General features: G+C 37.6%; 1 protein-coding gene across 2 annotated transcripts in view; it reads right to left on the reverse strand.

Moving 5' to 3' along the window:
• The window catches only part of FSHR (follicle stimulating hormone receptor), a 199,921-nt gene that overhangs the window by 100,308 nt on the left and 76,147 nt on the right, over nucleotides 1-23,466 (reverse strand). For both annotated transcript variants that reach the window (XM_003262369.2, XM_003262368.2), the window contains exon 2: nucleotides 6,366-6,437. In XM_003262369.2, coding sequence (XP_003262417.1) covers nucleotides 6,366-6,437 — 72 coding nt within the window. The remainder of the gene's footprint in view (nucleotides 1-6,365; nucleotides 6,438-23,466) is intronic.

Below are 23,466 nucleotides of genomic sequence, written 5' to 3' on the forward strand. Positions count from 1 at the left end.
ATATTTATATATAACTACATATATATATATATATCTCCAAACCTGGAGCACTCAGATGTATAAAGCAAATGTTATTAATCCTAAAGGAAGAGATAGCTTCTAATACAGTAATAGTTGGGGACTTCAATGCCCCACTGTCAGCACTGGAGAGATCATCTGGACAGAAAATCAACACTATGAACATTAAATTTAAATTGCAATTCAGACCAAATGGACTTAACAGACATTTACAGAACATTTCATCCAACAGCTGCAGAATATACATCTTCAGCAACCCTGAGCAAAAAGAATAAAGCTGAAGGCATCACACTACAGGACTTAAAAATATACTACAAAGCTATAGTAATACAAACAACGTGCTATGGGCATAAAAACCAACCATATGCTGGTGGTACAGAAAAGAAATAAACCCACATATTTATGGTGAACTGATTTTCAACAAAGACATTATGAACATTCATTGGGGAAAGGAAAATCTCTTCAATGAGTTGTGCTGGGACAACTGGATATTCACATGCAGAAAATGAAACTGGATATCTATATTTCACCATATACAAAAGTCAACTCAAAATGGATTAAAGACTAAAATGTAATATCTGAAACTATATAAAACTTCTGGAAGAAAACATTGGGAAATTCTTCAGAAAACTGATCTGTGTGAAGATTTTTTATGGAGAAGACCTCAAAAGCACAGGAAATAAAAGGAAAAACAGACAAATGGCATTATGTTAAACTAAAAAGCATCTGTAGAGCAAAGGAAACAACAGAGTGAAGAGCTAACCTTCAGAATGGGAGAAAATATTTGGAAACTACTCATCAAACAAAGGATTAATATCCAGAATACACAAGGAATTCAAACAACTCAACAGCAAAATTAATAATCAAATTTAAAAATGATCATATGGGTCAAATAGACATCTCCCAAAAGAAGACATACAAATGGTCAATAGGCATATGAAAAAAATGTTCAACATCACTAATTATCAGAAAAATGCAAATCAAAGTCACGATAAGGTCTCATCTCACCCCAGTGAGGATGGCGATTGTAAAAAAAACAACAGAAACCCACCAAAAACCAAAAACATAAACAAATACTGGCAAGGATGTAGAGATAGGGGAACTCCTCTACACTGTTGGTGGGAATAGAAGTTAGTACAGCCATTATGTAAAATAGTATGAGTATGAGATTCCTCTAAAAACTAAATGTAGAGCTTCCATATGATCTAGCAATTTTACTAATGGGTATGTATTCAAATGCAAGGAGAGGCCCTAAATGCCCAGGAGGGTGGTACCAAGAGCTTTCAAAGGGAGGGAGGATTAATTTAAGTGTGGGAGGATTTGCTCTGTCTTCTGCCACTGTACCCTGGCTTGAGAAAATCATATTTTGGAAAAACCCTAAATTAAACCATCTTAATATGAACTGAGTTTTTGCAATAACAAAGGATTCTTCTCTTTTCAAAGGAAATCTTCATCAGTGCTGTAAATATGTCAAAGACCTATTTGCACTCTGATGTTTATTGTAGCACTATAAATAGCCAAGGTATGGAATCAACTTACATGTTCACAAAGAAATGAATAAAGAAAATGCTATATATATTATATATAATATATATATGTATGTGACACACGCTCACAATGGAATACTATTTAGTGATGAAAGGGAGCAAAATTCTATCATTCACAGCAACATAGATAATCTTGGAGGATATTATGTTAAGTGAAATGTTAGGCGCAGAAAGGGAAATACTGCATGTTCTCACTCATATGTGGAAGCTAAAAAAGTCTGACCTCAAAGAAGCAGAGAGTAGAATAGTGGTTATTGGAGGCAGGGAAGTCTATGTGGGAGAGGGGATATCAAAAGATTGGTTAATAGATATAAAAGTACAGCAAAATAGGAGGAATAAGTTCTAGTGTTCTATAGCACTATAGGGCAACTATAATTAACAACAATTTGCTGTGTATTTTCAAATATGTAAAAGAGCAGATTTTGAATGTTTCCAAAACAAAGAAATGATAAATATATGTGGTGTGAGATATGTTAATTACCCTGATTTGATCATTACCCAATGTATATATGTATCAAAATAGTACACTATACTCAATTATTTTACAATTATTATGTGTTACAATTATAAATATGCACAATTATGTGTCAATTAAAAATAATAAAGAAAAAACTGTGGAACAAGAACAAAAAGAAAAAATGGTAAGGCATGAAGAGTTTGTGTGTGTGTGTGTGTGTGTTCACACGTGCATGGTGGGGCAAATATGGAAGATGAATAATCAGTTATGAATTTAGAAAATATTACTCTATGTTGAAAATGGATGAGGGAGAGGGAAGAGCATGCTGGTAAATGGGGACAGCACAAGTTGAAGGCTGTTGCAGTTACACAAGTGCTCTGGTTTAAATGTTTTTTTCCTCCCCAAATTTCCTGTTAAAACTCAATCTCCACTCCAACATTGGGAAATGTGGCCTTTTGAGAGTGGTTTAGGGTTCACACCACAAGGGCCCCATCCTCATGAATAGATTAGTGTTGCCATTAAAAAGGGCTTTTGGGAGTGGGTTCTCTCTCTTCTGCTCTTCTGCCATGTAGGGACATGTTTGTCCCCTTTTGCCCTTCCACCTTCCACCATGTGAGGACTCAGCAAGAAAGCCCTCACCGGATGCTGGAAGCTTGATTTTGGAGTTTCAAGTCTCCATAACTGTAAGAAAATAAATTTCTGTTCCTTGTAAATTATCTAGTCTGCAGTATTTTGTTATAGCAGCACAAATGGACTATACCAAGGAAAGATTGTGGTAGCTGGAGAAAGAGATGGGTGGATAGGTTAGACGTGTAACAAGGAGGTAAAAACAACAGGACTTGGTGGTGTACTTTAGTACAAAGTTTCTACATTCTGATCTTGGCTTTAAAGAATAATCAAGGGATCAGAGAAACTGTAAATTCTGAGTATAATCTGATAAATGTGCTGTTAATGTTATGAATACAGGGTTATGGTTTGGAAGAACTTGGAAAGTTCTGGAAAAGCTCTGTAGAAAAGTAAGCATTTCATCTGGTCCCTGAATGACAAGCAGGACTTTATGAAGTGAAATTTTAGACAGAGGGACAACATCTACATAAGAGCAGTGTGAAAGCATATTTTGTTCATTTGTTTATTTGTTGATTAATTCCCCTGCTATTATTTTTGATCCCTTTATGTGCCAGACATTGCCCAAAGAACAAGCCGTCACATTCTAAATGTGCAATATGATGTCTGGTAATAATATGCTTGGGGAATAGAAAATTTTTCCACCTGGTGAGAGTGTAAGGTACACAGTGCATATGGTGGGAGATAAAGGGTTTTGATTTCTGTGCCAGGAACTTATGACTTAAGTCTGTAGCGAGGAGGATCCCTAGAAGTTCTTCTGCAAGAGAATTTAAACCGGGCAAGTCTGGCAGCAGAGTGGCAGGAAGATTGGAGCTGGGATAGGCATGGAAGCTTCATACAGTAGGTTATGTAAGTGATGATGAGGCTTTGGGTCTAATAGCAACAGGAATGAGAAGAGGACTGGATATCAGAGTACATCTGAGAGGCAGTCAGTAGGACTGGAAGAGCACCTTGGCATAATGGATAGAGAATGCACCTGAGTCAAGGGAGACTGGATTATCCTGGTTTGGGAACCTGGGCAGATGGTGACATGATTCACTGGGCAATATGGGAAGATGAGAAATTTAAAAATAAAGATAAGCTAGTTCTGAATATGTTGAATTCCAGGTATTTGCAGTTCACTCAGATGTAGATGTTTAGGCATCTTTCCAATTCAAAACAAGAATTATGGCCGCAGAAGAGAGGTGGAGGTTGCAGATGAAAGTTTAGGAACCCTGGTAATAAGACATTATCTGACAACTGGTCATTCAAGGGTGGAGCTAGAAGAAAAGAAAATGGCCAAAAAATAGAGCCCTAGAATACCTAAATTTTTGAAGGGCAGTTGAAGAACAAGAGAGATGAAGAGAACTGGATATGGAGCAATCTGGGAGGTTAATAGGGAGGCAGGAGAGTGTGGTATCCCAGAAGTTAAGTGGGGAAAGGGCATTGAGAAGAATGACATTAATGGTTAATGGAATTTAAAGACTGTAGATAAGGTAAATAGAAGAGGATAAAGTAGAATTCATTGGATCTTGTAGCTATGGTATTTTTGGGATCTTTGACAGAATAATTTAATAGTGTTGAAGAATTTTTGGCCAAATAGCGAGTGGGCAGGCTAAGAAGTGATTGAAAAGAAAGGATAGAGAGGCAGTGAATGTAGGCAACTCTTTCAACACAATGGTCTTGATGGGAGGAGAGAAAAATGTAGCAGAATAGGAAGGTGGAATTTATACAGAACACCTTTCTTTTATTCTTTCCAATATGGATAGGTGAAAGTTGGTCACATGTGCAGAATGAATGAAAAGGACTTTGTGATTTGTGGAGAGGGAGATACTGAAGAAAAGACCAATATTTATTAAGTTCAGGAAACTGATTAACAACTGGAAGAACACAAGTGAAGGAGATAGGTCTGGAAAGGAGATGAGAACTTCTTGGTGACCAAGAGTGTAAGGTGAGACAATGGACAAAGGTGAGCATGGAGACTGAGGAATACCCAAGTCTCCTCACGTTGAGTTCAGTGCTGGGCCCTCTGCTAGAAAATGCTTTGAAGCCTTATGGTATAAAAAGGGTGAAAAAAATAAGATCAATTTTATTTTGGCATATCACTATGTCAGTTCAGGCTGATTAATGAAGACATGAGGTAAAAATGTACAAGCTGTGCCTGGGCAAGTTGAGTTACTGAGCCAGCTGCTGTGTCTCTTGGATTGTTGCTATGTCAGCTCAGCTCAACCATTCGTATTGCCACAGGAAGGTCTTGCCTGATGCTGAATACCCAGTGAGGGGTCATTCACACTTGCTGGATTAAACTTGATTAAAGTAGCTTATTTGTGACATCTGAAATGCCTGTCTTTAGAATTCTATTTAATTATAGTGATATTTAGGGACACAGAGATATCCAATAGTCATTTAGTCTATGTTAGCTCCAGGCAAGGGAATGGTGAATTCATCCAGGAATATATCTTGAGCACAAAGCTCTCCAACTCTACTGTTTCCCTGGTTTCCTTGGTGAACTCTGTTCAGGGTAGTGTCCCCATCTTCTAATCTCTGTGATAGTTGAATGTCCTCAATGAGGTAAACCCAGAAGATTACCGGTCTTAAATTGGGCTCTCCTCCAACATGGGGATAGAAATTGGAAATCACGTAAGCCCCTTTTTAAAACTCCTCTCTTAATACACAGATGAGGAAACCAGGGCCCTGAAAGATAAAATGCTTTAATCAAGGTTATTCAGTAATTTTATATTAAAACTAACACTGATTCTGACCACCCTCCTTTAAGCAGGTGGCTTAATTGCTGGAACATAATGACATCTTCTATACTTTGTGATTCTTTTGTTAATGGATTCCTTTCTTGCTTCTTCAAACTTCAGGAAGTACTATTCTTAAAGGGATATAAAAGAACCAAAAAGATAAAGTTATTGGCTTCAAGAAAGAAACACATGAACTAAGGTTTTCTTTCTTGCCTTGCTTTCATTCCCTTCTGTATATACTCTGTTCATTGCTATACTTACTGGCATTAAAGTCCTGAATCCTGGCTGTCTCACTGCAAAGAAGAACATATTTCCCTGGCCCTGAATGCCCAGGAGGTGGTACCAAGAGCTTTCAAAGGGAGGGAGGATTACTTTAAGTGGGGGAAGATTTGCTCTTTTACTACTGCACCCCACTTTGAGAAAACCATGTCTTGGAAAAACTCTAAATTAAACTAGCCCAATGTGAACTGAATGTTTGCAGTAACAAAAAAGGCTTCTCTTTTCAAAGGAAATCTTAATCAGTAAACTTTCCTAGTACTTTGAATTGTTTATATATCAATTACTACTTGCCTGCATGCATACTTTGGAAACAAGAAGTCTAGGGAATCTCTAAGCATAGATGTTAAGTCCTGATGTCAAATAAAAATTAATCATAAATAGTAGAAAGTATCTCTGAAAGAGAGTGGATGTCTGCAGAAAAAAAGAGGCTTTGTTTTACGAAAATTCCATTCACAGGTACTCTGGGAGCAGCCCCTTATTTGAGAAATGATGAAAATTGCTTGGATTGCTCTTTTGCTCATTTCAGTGGCCTCACTGAAAGACTCCACACTATCATTTAGGAACCATGGTAACACAGTAAAATGTGAGAAGATGCAGAAAGTTTGGCTGGCCATGTCAGTTCGGCTGCTAAGTGCAGATAATCATACTAGATGTGGTCTGAGGTTACTCCCTACAGCCCCCTTGAGGCATTCACTCACAGCAGTGAATACATACATTTTCTCCAGGTCCACAAATCCTGAAAATGCACCTTTTTGGATGACTCGAAGCTTGGTGAGGACAAACCTCCTGCAAAGAGAGTAGAAATAAAATATCACAACCTATCCATTAATGAGTAATTGAGTTGCTAATGTATTCATATCAGCAAACAGCTAACATATACTAAGTGCTTGCCATAAAGTAATGTTGAAATTGCTTTTACATTCTCTGTTTTCATCCTGTCTACAAGTAGTGATACTGACACTGTTAGTCTTTCCGTTTTGCATAAGGAAACTAGAGTTTAGGGAGAACAAAAAACTTACCCAGGGTCACATGGCTGATACACGACAGAGATGGCATATGAACCTTGCTTGTTCCCACTACCCTATGTTGCCTTCTGTAGCCCTGTGTGAGACCTGTTCTCTTTCTCTACTCCAACCCCCATTACCTCTTCCTTTATTGTCATTCTTAGCTGCCTTTGCCTCCTATTCCAAGATGAAAATAAAACCAATAGAAGAAAATGTCCGTATGCTCTCACAGGGCTCACTGCCTGATCAACCTGCCTGCACCTGTGCTTTATACACATTGTCTTCTCTCCTGGTACTGTGAGTGAACTGTCCAGGGTCCTAAGAATAGCTTCTCCAATATACACTAGGTCTCGTTCCCTCTCTGCTAGTCCCAGTAACCACTATGACAATTTTCCACTTTCTTAGACGCATTTCAGTCACCTTTTTCCTCTTCTTTCCTGAATTCTGCTTACTGATATAAAAACATGCCATAATGTACCTCCTCTAAAACAACTCTTCTCTTAACCTCAGCTGCCTTCAGCTTTTGCCATTTTCTTCTGCTCGAAATATTTGTCTCACGCTTGCCTCACAGTTCCTTCCAATGGCTCCTCATCTCACTAGGGGAAAAATCAAAGTTGTTTACAAAGGCCTTCAGTGCCCTACAAGAGCTTTCTGCTCTTTATTTCCATAGACCCTGTATTCTCAATTTTGACAACTACCCTTTGATCATCCTGGTCTTGTCACAGTATCCTCTAGCAATTCCTTGGACAAGCCAGGTTTCTTCTGGCTTAATGTTTCCACATTTGAGGTTCTCTCTGTTTGGAACATTTCTCTCCCAGATATCCTCATGGCTTGTTATCTCAGACCCCCATTTGCTCAAATGTTACCATCTTAGTGAAGCTTTCCCTAACCACCTATTTAAAATGATAATCTCCCAAACTTGGCCCAGACGCTCTTTCCTGCTGCTTAAATTTTTCTTCACAGCAATTCTGACATGTTATATCTTCATTTATCTATTTGTGTATCCATTTATTTGTTTCTTCCTCATAACTAGAATTCAAGCTCCATGAGGGCAAAAATGTTTGCCTGATTTGTTATGATTGTATACCAAATGCCTAGGACAGTGTTTAACATGATAGGTAGTCAATAAATATTTGAATGACTGAATTAAATGGCTATTGAGCACTCTGAAACTGCTAGGTTTGAGGTTGAAGTTACAAGTGACCCTATGAAAATCTTTGCAATAAGAATATTATTTTTTCCCCAGCCTTCTTCTCTCTGGCTTTTTCTTGCTTTGTAACTGATTAATAGGGATTTGGTTTTCTTTCTTCTTTAACACGTCCTTTTACAAGGCAGTCTGTGAGCAGGAATTGTAATCAAACACCATGGACTTGGATAGTTTCATAAATATTTTATTGCTTTAACCTTCTATTATTTATTGGTGTTAGTGAAATTTCTGTTTCAGATAGAGCTGCTACTCAGGCAATCAGGTCTTTTCTTTCACCTTGTTTGTGCTTGGCTGCTAGGTGTACCAAACCTATGGTGAAGACTCATGAGAGAGAACCCTGTGTGCTGTTGCTGCCCTAGAGAAGTTTATATACTTGCTGGGAAGGCAATACCAGAAACCTTGAAATTGCCAGAGAACAGTTGAAGGCTATAGTTGATATAATAGCAATAAATGCTTTACAAGGATTAAGATGGGAAAGATTCCAAAGTACACAAATATATAACAGAAATATTGTCAAGAGTAGATGAATTTTGAACCCAAGCTTCAAAAATATTAGATCATACTAAATGCATTGTCTTTATTAAGCTATTTAAATGAATGGTGATTTAATTTAAGATCACAGATTATCTACTTCTAGAATATCCATCTAAAATTAATAAAAGTTAGCTCAACACCCTACCTTAATTGTACTCACTTAACCTTAGTTAATACATACAAGTTCCTTTTGTTCCTATTTAACACAAGACAGAAGAATGATGAAAATAAACCAATAAATGAAGATAATAAAATTGTTTTAAACTACTCAACACTCTAAAAGTTTCAAGAAAATCGAAACATTAAAGTAAAATATTAACGAGATGCATGGAGAGTGAGGTCTTGAATAACGAACTCTTCTATTTAATAACATCAACTAGAAAGCATTTTTTGATTCAGCCCCAGTAGTGTGCAAGTTTTTCTAAAATTTTGAAGGACTATGTCTGTATTAAGTGGTTCAAACTTATTAACATAATTAAATATTTTTGACGCTTAAAATCTTCATTGACCTCTATTTCCTCAAATGTTATAAACAAGATAATCTGAAGACATTTTCATGAAAAATTACCCAGAAGACTTCTATAAAACATTGCAAATATTATTTTAAATGCATAGTAGAGCTTGCAAGGATATGAGAAATCCTCAGGGGCTCAAAGTAAAGCAGCTGAATGCCAGAAGGAACCCTGAGCAGTGGTGAATGCAAACCAGAATTCTAAGAGAGTAAACTAAAAGCAAGGCATCACGTGGCAACGGATGAAGGATGAGGAAGGGAAGGGAGATGCTAGGCTCTTTTCAACAATCAACTCTTGTGAAAACTAATAGAGTGGGAATTCACTCATTACCACAAGGATGGCACCAAGCCGCTCATGAGGGGTCTGCCCCCATGACACAGTCACTTCCCACTAGGTCACATCTCCAACACTGGATATTAAATTTCAACATGAGATTTGCAGGAAACAAATATAAGTGGGTTGTCATAATGGCTGAAAATCCCACCAAGTCAATAAAAAACACCAAAAACATATTGACCAAGAACTAGGTTACAAAGAAAATTAGTAATGAAAAATTACTTTCTTTGATGATGATGCAATTAAATTACTTAGAAATCAGTAATAAATATAATTAACTCTCCTCCCCCAATACACATACACCCATGTGGAAAAACCAAAACCAAAAGCAAAGCAAACCACCCACCCACCCAACCAACCAGCCAAACAAGCACCCTTTGAAGTCATACATGGGTCAAAGAAGAAATCACAATTATAATTAGCAATTATTTGGATTGACCTATAATGAAAATGCAACATATCAAACTCATTGGATATAGGTAAATTGCTACCTATAGCAGAAATTTATAGACTTAAGTTATTGTACCAGAAAAGGAAACAAAAATTAGATTAAAAATTAATGAGCTAAGCTTCCAATACAATAAACTACTAAAAGAAGAATAGAATTGTAGAAACAGAAAATTATGAAACTAATAATTTTTATTCCATTTTTTGCTAGAACTTAAAGTGAAACTTGAAAGTTGTTTGATAAGAAGCATCGGTAAAATGAAAGACTGTTAATAGAGATGTTTGAGAAGGTAAACACTAAGGTAGACATTATAATTTCTTATTAGATAAAGCTTAAGTTTAATCTACACTAATCTATTTTGCAATTATAAGGTTAAGTTTCTCTTTGAGTTTATTGTTAACATGGGTAAGGAGCTTTCTACTAGTAGCAAAAGGTTTACTAAAATGGTTTCATGGACTCTTAATTTATAATTTTAACATTGAAAATGACTGTTACAGAGAACTACACCTATTTGAATGTTTACTGAAGAAAACTGGATTTACCACTTAACATTGTAAACTTTGCTTATTATAGAAGGCTTATTTTAACCAGCAACCATTTGACAATTCATTATGACCTTGTTGATCCAGTTCTAATTAACAAATTCGAAAGGTATGTGCACATTTCCTTTAAATCAGAAGCACAGGTAAAGGCATTATATTTGATAAATTTTCATTTTAGAAATAAAGTGAGAGTATAATAAAGTTTAGAATATTTTGCACCACAATTAACATCTTATTGATGCTTTCACATTTCCCTCTCAGAAGTAGAACAAGACAAGGATGCCCACTCATCACTTTTGTTCGTAATTGTACTGGAAGTTCTAGCCAGAGCAATTAGGCAAGAGAAAGAAATAAAGATCATCCAAATTGGAAAAGAGGAAGGCAAATTGACCATGCTTGCAGATTACATGATCTTATATGCAGAAAAACCTAAATACTCTACCAACAAACTCTTAGAACTGATAAATGAATTAAGTAAAGTTGTGGGATAAATTAATATACAAAACCAGTAGCATTTCAATACGTAAACAACATGCTGGCTGAAAGAGAAATCACGAAGGCAATCTCTTTTACAGTAGCTACAAAAAATACCCAGGAATAAATCTAACCAAGGACGTGAAAGATCTCCACAAGCGAAACTACAGAACACTAATTAAAGATATTAAAGAAGATACAAATGTAAAGACATCCCATACTCATGGATCACAATAATTAATATTGTTAAAATGACTATACTACCTAAAGCAATCTACGGATTCAATGCAATCCCTATCAAAATGGCAATGACATTCTTTGTAGAAATAAAAAAACTGTGAGACATGCAGATGCCCACACTTCAGATAGCTGCTATGTGTTCAAAATAGTATTTCTCTGGCAGTTTCCTCCACAGTCATTTCTATTCACCACATTCTTTATTATTATTATTATTATTATGATACTTTAAGTTTTAGGGTACATGTGCACAATGTGCAGGTTTGTTACATATGTATCCACGTGCCATGTTGGTGTGCTGCACCCATTAACTCGTCATTTAGCATTAGATATATCTCCTAATGCTGTCCCTCCCCCCTCCCCCCATCCCATACAGTGCATCACATAAAGTGGAGCTATTATGATGCCCCAATCCCCCCCAAAAACAGTAACTTATGGTAAAATGTGATTAACGAAGGAAAGTATGTAATATAGTCTAGAAAATTTTCCATTAAAATTGTTATGAAATCCAGCAAAAAAAAGAAGATTAACTCAAACATCTCAACAGCAAAAATCAACAAATCACAACCAACAAAAAAGTTGATTAAGAAAATAAGCAAATGATCTGAATAGACATTTCCCAAAAGAAAACATATAAATGATCAACAAATATATAAAAACGTGTTCCCTAATCATCAGGAAAACGCAAATTAAAACCACAATGAGATATTGTCTCACCTGTTAGGATGGCTATCCTCAAAAGGACAACAAAATAACATGTTGGTGAGGATGAAGAGAAAAGGGAACACATAAATACTGTTGTTGGGAAAATAAACTAGTACAGACACTATAAAAAACAGTATGAAGGTTCATAAAAAATGCAAATAGAGCTACCATATGATCCAGCAATCCTACTACTTGGAATTTGTCCCAGAGGAAAGGAAATTACTATATCAAAGAGACATCTACACTTCCATGTTTATTGCAGCACTACTCCAATAGCCAAGGTATGGAATCAACCTAGTTGTCCAACAACAGATGAATGGATAAAGCAAATTTGGTATATATACATAATGGAATACTGTTTAGCCATAGAATAAAATCCTTAGACAAAGAATAAAATCCTGTCATTTGCAGCAACATGGGTGGAATCGGAGGACATTATGTTAAATGAAAAAAGCCAGGAACAGAAAGTTGAACACTGTATATTCTCACTAATATATGGAAGCTAGAAAAAGTTGATCTCATAGAAGTAAGAAGTATAACAGAGGATACTAGAGGCTGGGAAGGGTATGGGGAAGAGAAGGATAAGGAGAGATTTGTTAAAGGATACAAAATTATAACTAGATAGGAAGAATAATCTCTAGTGTTCTAAATCACTGTAGGATGACTATAATTAACAATAATATATAGTTTCAAATCAAAAAGAAGGATATTGACGTTCTCAACACAAATAAATGGAAAATGTTTGAGATGATGGGTATGCTAATCACTCTGTTCTGATGCACTGAAACATCACTATGTTCCCCATAAATATGTACAATTATTATTTGTAAATTATAAAAAATTAAAAAGTCACATTGCAAGATATAAATTTGCCTTGAGAGAGGAAACCTAAAAGAGTGGAAAGAAAGAATAAAGAGAAGAATAAAAATTAATTAAAAATAACAATAAAGAGGATCAACAATACCAAAAGCTAATTCTTTGGAAAGATTAAGACTAGAAAGAATCTTTGTTCATAATCAACAAAGAATAAAAACTGAGAGAAAAAAAAAGCCCCCAAACAATTAGAGGCGTGAAAGATGGCACTTAACTACAGATATGACATATTTAAATTAGAGAACTCTAAGAACAATTTTATAACTTTCCTTCATTTTTTTTTCTTTTGAGACAGTCTTGCTCTGTCATCCACGCTGGAGTGCGGTGGCATAATCATGGCTTATTGCAGCCTTGACTTCCTGGGCTTAATTGATCCTGCCCCCTCAACCTCTCAAGTAGCTGAGACTACAGGCATGCATCACCACACCCGGCTGACTTTTGTTTTGTTTGGGTTTTTTTGGTAGAGGCAGGGTTTTGCCATGTTGCCCAGGCTGGTCTTCAACTCCTTGGCTAGAGTGATCCACCTGTATCAACCTCCCAAAGTGCTGGGATTACAGGCATGAGACACCACACCTAGACTAACAGTAGATTTGAAAAATCAGAAAACATGGGTAATTTTTACAGAAATATATTCTTACAAAAATTGATTCATGAAGATATAGAAAAGTGAATAGACCTATAATTATTAACAAATTGGGTTGGTAATTTAACAGCTGTCCACTAAAAAGTAAGGTCAGTACCATATGATGTTAGAAGTAAATTCCACCCCTTCAAAGGAACAAAAAAATCCCAATCTTATATAAACTATACCACAGACTAGTGTATTAGTCCATTTTCACACTGCTGATAAAGACATACCCAAGACTGGGCAATTTACAAAAGAAAGAGGTTTAATGGACTTAAATTTCCATATGGCGGGGGAGGCCTCACAATCATGGCAGAAGGCAAGGAGGAGCAAGTCATGTTCTACATGGATGGCAGCAGGCAAAGAAAGAGAGCTTGTGCAGGGGAACTCCTCTTTTTAAAATCATCAGATCTCATGAGACTTAGTCACTATCATGAGAACAGCATGGGAAAAACCTGCCCCCATGATTCAATTACCTCCCACTGGGTCCTTCCCATAACACATGGGAATTCAAGATAAGAGTTGGGTGGGGACACAGAGCCAAACCATATCATTCTGCTCCTGGCCCCTCCCAAATCTCATGTCCTTACATTTCAAAACCAATTATGCCTTCCCTGCAGTCTACCAAAAGTCTTAACTCATTTCAACATTAACCCAAAAGTCCACAGTCCAGAGTCTCATCTGAGACAAGGCCAGCCCCTTCTGCCTACGAGCCTGTAGAATCAAAAACAAGTTAGTTACTTCCTAGATACAATGGGGTAGAGGTATTGGGTAAAATACAGCCATTCCAAGTGAGAGAAATTGGCCAAAACAAATTTGGCCAATTTTGGGCAATCCATGCAAGGTTGAAATCCAGTGGGACAGTCAAATCTTTAAAGCTCCAAAATGATCTCCTTTGACTCCATGTCTCACATCCAGGTCACAGTAATGCAAGAGGTGGGTTCCCGTGATCTTGGGCAGCTCCGCCCCTGTGGCTTTGCAGGGTACAGCCTCCCTCCCAGCTGTCTTCATGGGCTGGTGTTGAGTGTCTGGGCTTTTCCAGGTGCATGGTGCAAACTGTCGGTGGATCTACCATTCTGGGGTATGGAGGTTGGTGGCCTTCTTCTCACAGCTCCCCTGGGCAGTGCTCCAGAAAGGAGTCTGTGTCAGGGTCCCACCACACATTTTGCTTCCATACTGCCCTAGCAGATGTTCTCCATGAGGGCCTCTCCCCTGCAGCAGACTTCTGCCTGAGCATCCAGGTGTTTCCATACACCTTCTGAAATCTAGGTGGAGGTTTCCAAACCTCACTTCTTGACTTTTGTGTACCTGCAGGCTCAACACCACGTGGAAGCTGCCAAGGCTTGGGGCTTGCACCCTCTGAAGCTATGGCCCGAGCTCTATGTTGGCCCCTTTCAGCCACAGCTGGAGCAGCTGGAACACAGGGCACTAAGTCCCTAGGCTGCACACAGTATGGGGACTTTGGTCCTGGCTCATGAAACCACTTTTTCCTTCTAGGCCTCTGGGCGTGTGATGAGAGCAGCTGCTGTGAAGATCTCTAACATGCCCTGGAGACATTTCCCCCTGTTGTCTTGGGTATTAACATTCAGCTCCTTGTTACTTATGCAAATTTATGCAGCCAGCTTGACTATCTCCTCAGAAATTGGGATTTTCTTTTCTATCACATTGTCAGGATGCAAACTTTCTGAACTTTTGGCTCTGATTATTTTACAAAACCGAATGTCTTTAACAGCACCCAAATCAAGTCTTGAGTGCTTTGCTGCTTAGAAATTTCTTCCACTAGATACCCTAAATCATCTCTCAAGTTCAAAGTTCCACAAATCTCTAGGGCAGGGGCAAAATGCCACCAGTCTTTTTGCTAAAACATAACAATAGTCACCTTTGTTCCAGTTCCCAACAAGTTCCTCATCTCCATCTGAGACCACCTCAGTCTAGACCTTATTGTTCATATCACTATCAGCATTTTTGTCAAAGCCATTCAACAAGTCTTTAGGAAGTTCCAAACTTTCCCACATTTTCCTGTCTTCTGCCTGTTTCCAACCTTTGCCTGTTACACAGTTCCAAAGTCATTTCCACATTTTCAGGTGTCTTTTCAGCAATGCCCCACTCTACTGGTACCAATTTACTGTTGTAGTCCATTTTCATGCTGCTGATAAAGACATTTCTGAGACTGGGCAATTTACAAAAGAAAGAGATTTAATGGACTTACAGTTCCATGTGGCTGAGGGGGCCTCACAATCATGGCGGAAAGCAAGGAGGAGCAAGTCACATCTTATATGGATGGCAGCAGGCAAAGAGAGAGCTTGTGCAGGGTAACTCCTCTTTTTAAAACCATCAGATCTCGTGAGACTTATTCACTATCATGAGAACAGCATGGGAAAGACCTGCCCCCATGATTCAATTACCTCCCACCAAGTCCGTCCCATACTAGCCAAATCATATCAGCTAGTGAAAGAAGTAATGCTCCCCAACCCTTTTTATGTGGTTGGTGTAACACTGGTAACAAAACTAGACAGGGACAATAAAAGAAAGGAAATAACATAGAGACAATGTGCATTTAGTAGAGTCTAAATAAGTAATACATTATTATCAGCTTGAATGTGTCACAGAATTCAAGAGTTGCTAAATATTAGACAACTCTTTCAAAGAAAATTTTCATATAAATAAAAGAGAAAAAGCCACATGATTTTCTTAATAGACATAGAAAATGTATTTGATAAAAATGGAAATCCATCATGATAAAAGTTTATGAGAAAAAAATTCTTAATCTGATAAGGGGTGATTCTATTACACACTAAAATAAATACACTGAATGGAGAAATTTTAGACACATTCCACTGAAAATTGGAATGAGACAACGATGCTGTTACCTCCTCTATTTGATATTGTGCTGGATACCCTGGCCTACACAATAAGAATAGAGAAAGAAAAAGATACATCATTGGCCGGGCATGGTGGCTCACGCTTGTAATCCCAGCACTTTGGGAGGCCGAGGTGGGCGGATCACGAGGTCAGGAGATCGAGACCATGGTGAAACCCCGTCTCTACTAAAAATACAAAAAAAATTAGCCAGGCGTGGTGGCAAGCGCCTGTAGTCCCAGCTACTCGGAGAGGCTGAGGCAGGAGAATGGCGTGAACCCGGGAGGCGGAGCTTGCAGTGAGCCGAGATTGAGCCACTGCACTCCAGCCCGGGCGACAGAGCGAGACTCTGTCTCAAAAAAAAAAAAAAAAAAAAGAAAAAGATACATCATAATTACTACACAATAAGAATAGTAAATGAAAAAGATATGTCAGAATTACTGATGAAAAACTATCATTACCCACAGAAAACATCACTGTTTACACACACACAGAAAACCTACTCTGTAACCAATCTAAGACATCACTATGACAACTAATAAGAAAGTCTAGTCAGATATCTGGGTATATGATTAGTGGACAAAAATAATCCCCCCATATTATTTTAAACTATATCAATTACAGTGACCACAAAAGTTATACTATATCAAGAAATTAGTCTAAGAAAAAAACAGGCTCAGGATTTAGGAGAAGTAATCAAATACTTAATTGAAAAAAATTAAAAACCCCAAACAAACAGAAATAAACATATTTATAAATGGGAAATTTCAATATTGTGAAGATAATCAGTTTAATCCACATCAATATAAAAATTTAATGCAAAACCCATCTAAAGCACAGTTGTTTTTTGTTTGTTTTTGTATGGGTATGTGGAAATTAACTGGCTGATTAACAGTTATATGGAAGAGCAAATTTTAACGAAAAGCCAAAGCAATTTTAAAGAAATAGAACAAGATTGAGGGGATTGGCCTACCAGGAAATGTGATTTTTCTAAAGGTAGAGTGATTAAAATATTGTGATATCGACGGGGATTTAAAAAAATAGACCAGTGGAAGAAAATAAAGAGCACGGAAATAAACCACAAACAAAAGAATATGGTAAATGACAGTGTATCATCAAAAATCAGTGGTGGAAGATATGGACTAATCAATAAAAGATGCTAAGACTATTGATTTTCCTTGTGGAGTAACCTAAGACCTTTGCTTATTACCACATAAATCTCAATTCCAATTTTACTAAAGATATAAATGGGAAAAATTAAGACTTTAAAACTTCTAAATAAAACATCTGTTCAGAAGACTTTTTTAAAAAAAGACACAAATTCTGCACTAAAATTGAAAAATTAATAAATTTAAGTACACTAAACTTAAAATTTCTGTAAAACAAAGATACATAAACTGAACTGTAGTTTACGTGTAAGCTTTAGACTGGAGAAAGATATTTGCAACACATGCAAGTAAAGTATATAAAGAAATTTGCTAAATAATAAGAGAAATACAAATAACCCAGTAGAAAAATTGGCAAAAGATATGAACAGGCAATTTATAGAAGAGAAAATGCAAACGATCAATAAACATGTACAAAAAAAAAAGATGTTCATCTTCAATAGTAATCAAGAAGTGTAAACAATACTTTGACACCATTATTCACCATTATATTGGCGAACATTGAAAGGAAAATCTCACAGTATCCATGCTGGTGAGGCTGTGAATAGTAGGATATTTTCTACACAGTATTGATGGAAGGGTAATTTGCTACAACTGCTTTCAAGAGTCATTTGTCAATATGTATTAAAGTAGAAGATACAAAATGCCCTTGGACCCAGTTATTCCATGTCCTTCTCTCTGCCACATGTACACCTGGGGACAGACAAAATGTTAATTACGGAAGCATCATTACTATACCAAAAAACTGGTAACACCTTAAGTACTCTCAAATATGAACATAAATCCAATTAATACACTGTGGTATATTGACACAATGCCAAATTTTAAAATGAAAAAGGAGTAAACTGAGCTGCATGCGACCAGCTGGAAAAATTTCCAAAATACAATATTGAGAGCAAAAACCAAAAAGTTGATAAGATGTATGTACAACATGAACAGAATGATATAATTTTTATAAAGGTTAACAACATGCAAAATAATATAGTATGTTGTTTTGTATTAAGCATGTCTTTTTATTCCATATTTTTGATGCTTTGACATCTTCTGGCTTTGCTGACCCTGAAGAAACTAACCCCTCCCAGTGGTGGTGGCTAATTCCCAGAGACAGCAAACAAGGAGTCTGTGAATGTACCTTTCATATGCAAACCAACTAATCCAAAGTCTATAATCCCAGCCACCTCCTTTACAGGGTTCTTAACACTCTGGGCCATTATTCCCCTACCCTAATTACCTAGGTCCAGGTATCTGACAACTAGGGACATCCCCTACACTGCAGAGTTTGCCGAGAAGTTATTCAAACTAGCCAATCTTAACCTGTTTACCTGGTCTCTGGCTGCCTGTTCCTATGGAAAGAAAATAAGAGTTTTACCCACATTTCTCCCTTACTTTCTCTGCCTTCTGATTGACCCTGCTGCTTCTTTGTGTTCCTCCTCCTGCCCCAGGGTGTGATTCCTTTCTCTTGGGATCTGTGAGTATAACAAATGATCTTTTCAATGGTAGTTGTCTCTTGATCTGTTGGCCTCACCATTATACAGGAATAGTAATAAAGACTAAATTTTAAAACAGGTTTAAAGATGCATATATATCTGTTAAAAAATTCTGGAGATGATCAACTCCAATATCAGTATAGTCACTTCTTTGACAAGAAGAGAAGTACATAATTGTATCTAAAGTATCTTATATTAAAAAAAAAAAACTAAGCAGTTATGACCAAGTGTTAAGATTTGGCAAAGCTAAGTGATGTCTTATGGGTGTTTATTATAATATTCTCTATACTTCATGATTGAAATATTTCGTAATTAATTTTCAAGATTGAAGTTCTCACCAGGGCATATCCCAAGCATCATTTATTAATTCATTTGTTTTTAAACAGCTATTTAAAAGTATCATCACACCATTCTTGTCAGATAGTACCTTTACCCCCCCTCTGTAAGGGGTATAAACTGCCTGAATGATTTCTGTAAAGATTAAATCACCACGATGACATTAAAAAAAATTTTGTCACTATACTGCAGGTTACCTAATGTTTCTTACATGATAAATGGGGTGGGTGGAATTTACATTTTCTTCCCTGAAATTGGGAAGCCTTATGATTCCCTTAAACTCTGTCTCTGTTAGAAATATTTCATACTTTGCGCAGTCCATTCACCCTTGGCCAAATTTAATTTCCCTTTCTGGCTTAAAGGAGAATGGTTTAAAAGATTCCATAGAAAGTTTTCTGGCAGTCTGGAAGACAGCCAATATTCTTTCTGAGAAAGCTGCCTTTTTATGATGGCCCAAGTGTAAATGACACTGGGTTCTGCATTCTTTGAATTTCACACAAGTTTAAAAGTTAAAGTGGGAAGAGCTTTGCAAAGGATATACAGAAAAACAATTGATTATCTTCCTGGCCTCAAAATGCTAAGAGTTTTTGTGCTTCACACTCTTTAGGTCAAGCTCTTACTCTTATTAACTTTCTGGGAATATCCTTAGGAAAATGACCCAAAGAGGTAGATTGAACTAAATTAGGAAATAATCCAGATAAAAATAGAATCTAAATAACTAGAATTGGCTATTTATTATGACCCAGAAGATGATTACCCACTTTTAAAATCATTTGGACATCAAATTGGTTGCATTTCTCATGTTGTTACAAATGGATTTTGAAACCAGGTGGGGCAGGGAAGAGCAGTTGATAGGTAGGAAGAGGGGCTTCCATATAATTTGACCTTAAATTAAACATCAGCATTAGCTGTCATCCACCTTCAGGTATGCAAGTAAATGCAAAAGATTCACCAGGGATCCTTCTATGGTTCAGATATTTGTTCTCTCCAAACCTCATTTCGGAATTTGATCCCCAAAGTTGGAGGTAGGGTCCAATGGGAAGGGTTTGGGTCACGGGGGTGGATTCCTCATGAATAGAGTAATGCTTTCCTTTGGAGAGGGTGAGTGAGTTCTTTGCTTGTTCCCCCAAGCTGGTAGCTATAAAGAGGCTGGCACCTGCCCCTACTGCCTTGCTTCTTCTCTTGCCATGGGATCTCTGCACATGCCAGCTCACCTTCACCTTTTGCCATGAGTGTAAGCAGTCCGAGGCCCTCAGCAGAGACAGATGCCCTGAAATTTCCAACCGTCAGAATCATGAACCAAATAAACCCTTCTTTCTCTATCTATTCCCCAGCCTCAGGTATTCCTTTATAGCAACACAAAATGGACTAAGACAGGTGGCAGAGTCTCCCAGTGAGGATTCTTGAAAGAGAAGTGTCATTGTTCTCTGCATCCCTCTTCCATGATATAGAAGGGGTGGTTGTCATTCACCTTAAGCCAAATGTGGGAAGTATTAGGAGAACTAATTAAAGAGGGTGACAGGCATTTCCTGCAATTTGGGGTGATGTACTAGAACATGACTCAGGTCTGACCTCTAAAGATGATAAGTGGCCAGTTGCTTTGAGGGGGAGAGTATCAGGTCTACAGACAATTGAGAGAAGATGTGAATTTTCCCATGAGCCAGACCTGGACTCAGTAGAAGGGATCTGGACTGCTCATCCTAAGAAAAGTGGATTTGTCTGTAGAGTGAATTGACACCAAATTAGTGTCACACAATTCCTGTGTGGAGTGAACTGCTGGAAACCAGTGGGAGGAGGCATTACTGTTCTCAGGAATTGCAGATGGAGGGAGGTCTCCAGTGAGGAATCCAGAAAATCTCACAGGAGCTCCCATGGGAATACAAATTAGATTTTGGGTATCTGCCACACCGAGAGGGCTCCAAAGCCAGATGACCACTGTTGCATTAGTGTTAAATCCATCTCCTTTTCCCCTCTAATCTTTCTCCCTCTTGGGTCCAACCTAGGTGGGGCCAGAAGAAACAGCAACTGGAGGAGGATGTAGGATAGGGAAGAAAGAAACTCCTTCTTCCCCACCATTTATGGGCCTCCAAACCTGAAGCAGGCCCATGTAGTAGAATACAGAAATTCAAAGTAGGATAAAAGAATAGGGCTTTAATATTAGATGGCACTGGCTTTTACTGCATTTATGAAAATGGAACAGCTACGGTGCTTGCCCATAGGTTCTTCTGAGAAGAAATTAGTCAACAGAGTGGATTTGCCTCCATCTTGGTTGACATATTATGATTTTTGAGTTGGTAAAAAATCTTCTCCAAGCCATCCTTTGTAATGCTTTATCTGTGGGAGAAAAAGTATTATGGACTTGAATGGGAGAGGGGATGGAAAGACATGAAAAACATTCTTACTTCTATTTTTCTCTCTCTTAGCTATTACATGGGCTGTTGAGCAATTCAGAAGAGGGATGGAAATTGGACTTTACCTCTAGGCAGGATTTAAGTTATCCAAGAAACATTTGCAAGTCAGGGCCCCAGCCACAGGGATTTTCCACATAATACCGGAATGGCCGTCCAAAGGAGGGGAGATCCAATCATCTAGATATTCAGTCTCCATCAGATCATTTATTCAGCTAAACATTCGGATAATTTATCTCATATAGATACATCCACAGGCCACTGTGTCACTTATTATAGGATGTTTTGTTTTGGGGATAAAGTTTATGTTTACATGATAGAAACACATGAGGCAGGCACCACTCCAAGCCCAGCTCTAATCACACCCCATTGTCCCCTGAGTCTCCCTCCATGATTTCCTCTCAGAAACCTTTTCAGAGTGGTGATTCTTCACTTTTATTGTCTCCCAGTGAACAAATGCTTTCTAATAGCTGTTTTGAATCTGCTTTCCTTTTATTTCCATTTATGTCCCCTTATCTCAACATCTGTGGTAGGCTGATGAAAGGGATGTAGGCACTACTGCTTGCTGTATATCGCTCCTGACTTTATCTCCTCCTTCATACAACCTTTACATAGTGGTTGTGGAGACTCTTCTTCCTGACTCCCCCCTCCCTTGTTTGCATTGGCTGGTTATGGAATTGCTCTCTTCATCACAGTTTATCATCTGATCACTTTCATCGTTCTTGAATCTGAAACCTGATTTCTAAGCCATTTATTTTTAAATGGCTTTTGGATGAAGAAGCCACATGGTGAAGGGAAAAGATCGGAAGGGTTAAAAATTAGAAGTCTGAGCTCCATTCTGGCTCTGCTACAAGGTACATATGTGACTTGGAAAAGTCAAGTCCCATTTGTAAACTGTGGATGTTGGACCAGATGCTCTCTAAGGACTGTAGGTTAAATTTTACAATGTGGTTATATAGTGGAATCCTCTTCAAGTGCTCTCCCATTTCAGCCTTACTCTGTTTAAAGTAATAGAGATAATTTTGTGTCAAGTGCTCAACACAAAATGAAGCCCATCTTAGGGGATTACTGCATAGTAGCCAGTCCTTTCCCTCTTGTCAAAGTCAACACCTCCTGAGCCTGCACCTTCTCTCTCATTTATCTGTTACCACCCAGGACTGACCTTCATGCCCTCATGTCTGCAGACTTGGCTGTGCCTACTAACAGGTCTTCCTCTTCTGGTTTGTAGTGTCCAATCTGTCTCATATACCATGATTAGTGTGCTCCTCCTAAGCACTTCCTGCCACAACACTCTCCTACTCAGCAGCAAGACAAAGCAAAAGCCAACAAAAATGAAAAACATTCGAAGCCCCTTCAGTTGCTCATGACTGCCTCTAAAAATCTTAACTCATTTGTCATTTACTTTAAACACTCCACAGTCTATCTCCACTTTCAACTGAAGGTTCTACTACATCCTGCTTAAAAACTCAAGTCTAGCCAGATTCTCCCCATTTATTGGCTTGTGTTTCTTTTGTACTAACATCCCATGGGTCTAGATTCTCTGTCCCTAAGTATATGGGATGGTTCCATAGAACAGGAATTTGTCTGGATTCCCCAGGGCCTAGTCAGTGCTTTGCATATTTCAGGTATTAATAAATATTAGAGAATGGGGATATTAATTAATAAATTAATAAATATTGGAAAATGGTTCTGTAGAACAGGAATTTGTCTGGATTCCCCAGGGCCTAGTCAGTGCTTTGCATATTCCAGGTATTAATAAATATTAGAAAATGGGGGATGATGTTTATACTGGCAATTGCTCTAAGCTTAAGGCATTTTAGCATCTCATTCTTCAAACCATAGAAATTTTTAGGCCCTTTAAAATTATCTAACCATACAAATCAGTTTTGTTTGAAACAGCACCTAGAGCATATATGAATAATGAAAAAGGAATCTAACTTTCTAAGAATTTAATACAGATTTGGTGAAAAATATAGAAAGGTTTTCTTAGGATATGGGAGAGCAGTTGTTATAAAGTAAAAACTACAAATGATTGGCCCATGAATGTAATCCAGCCCAAGAT

This window comes from Nomascus leucogenys, chromosome 14 (assembly GCF_006542625.1).
Source record: "Nomascus leucogenys isolate Asia chromosome 14, Asia_NLE_v1, whole genome shotgun sequence".
In the NCBI taxonomy this organism is placed as follows: Eukaryota; Metazoa; Chordata; class Mammalia; order Primates; family Hylobatidae; genus Nomascus; species Nomascus leucogenys.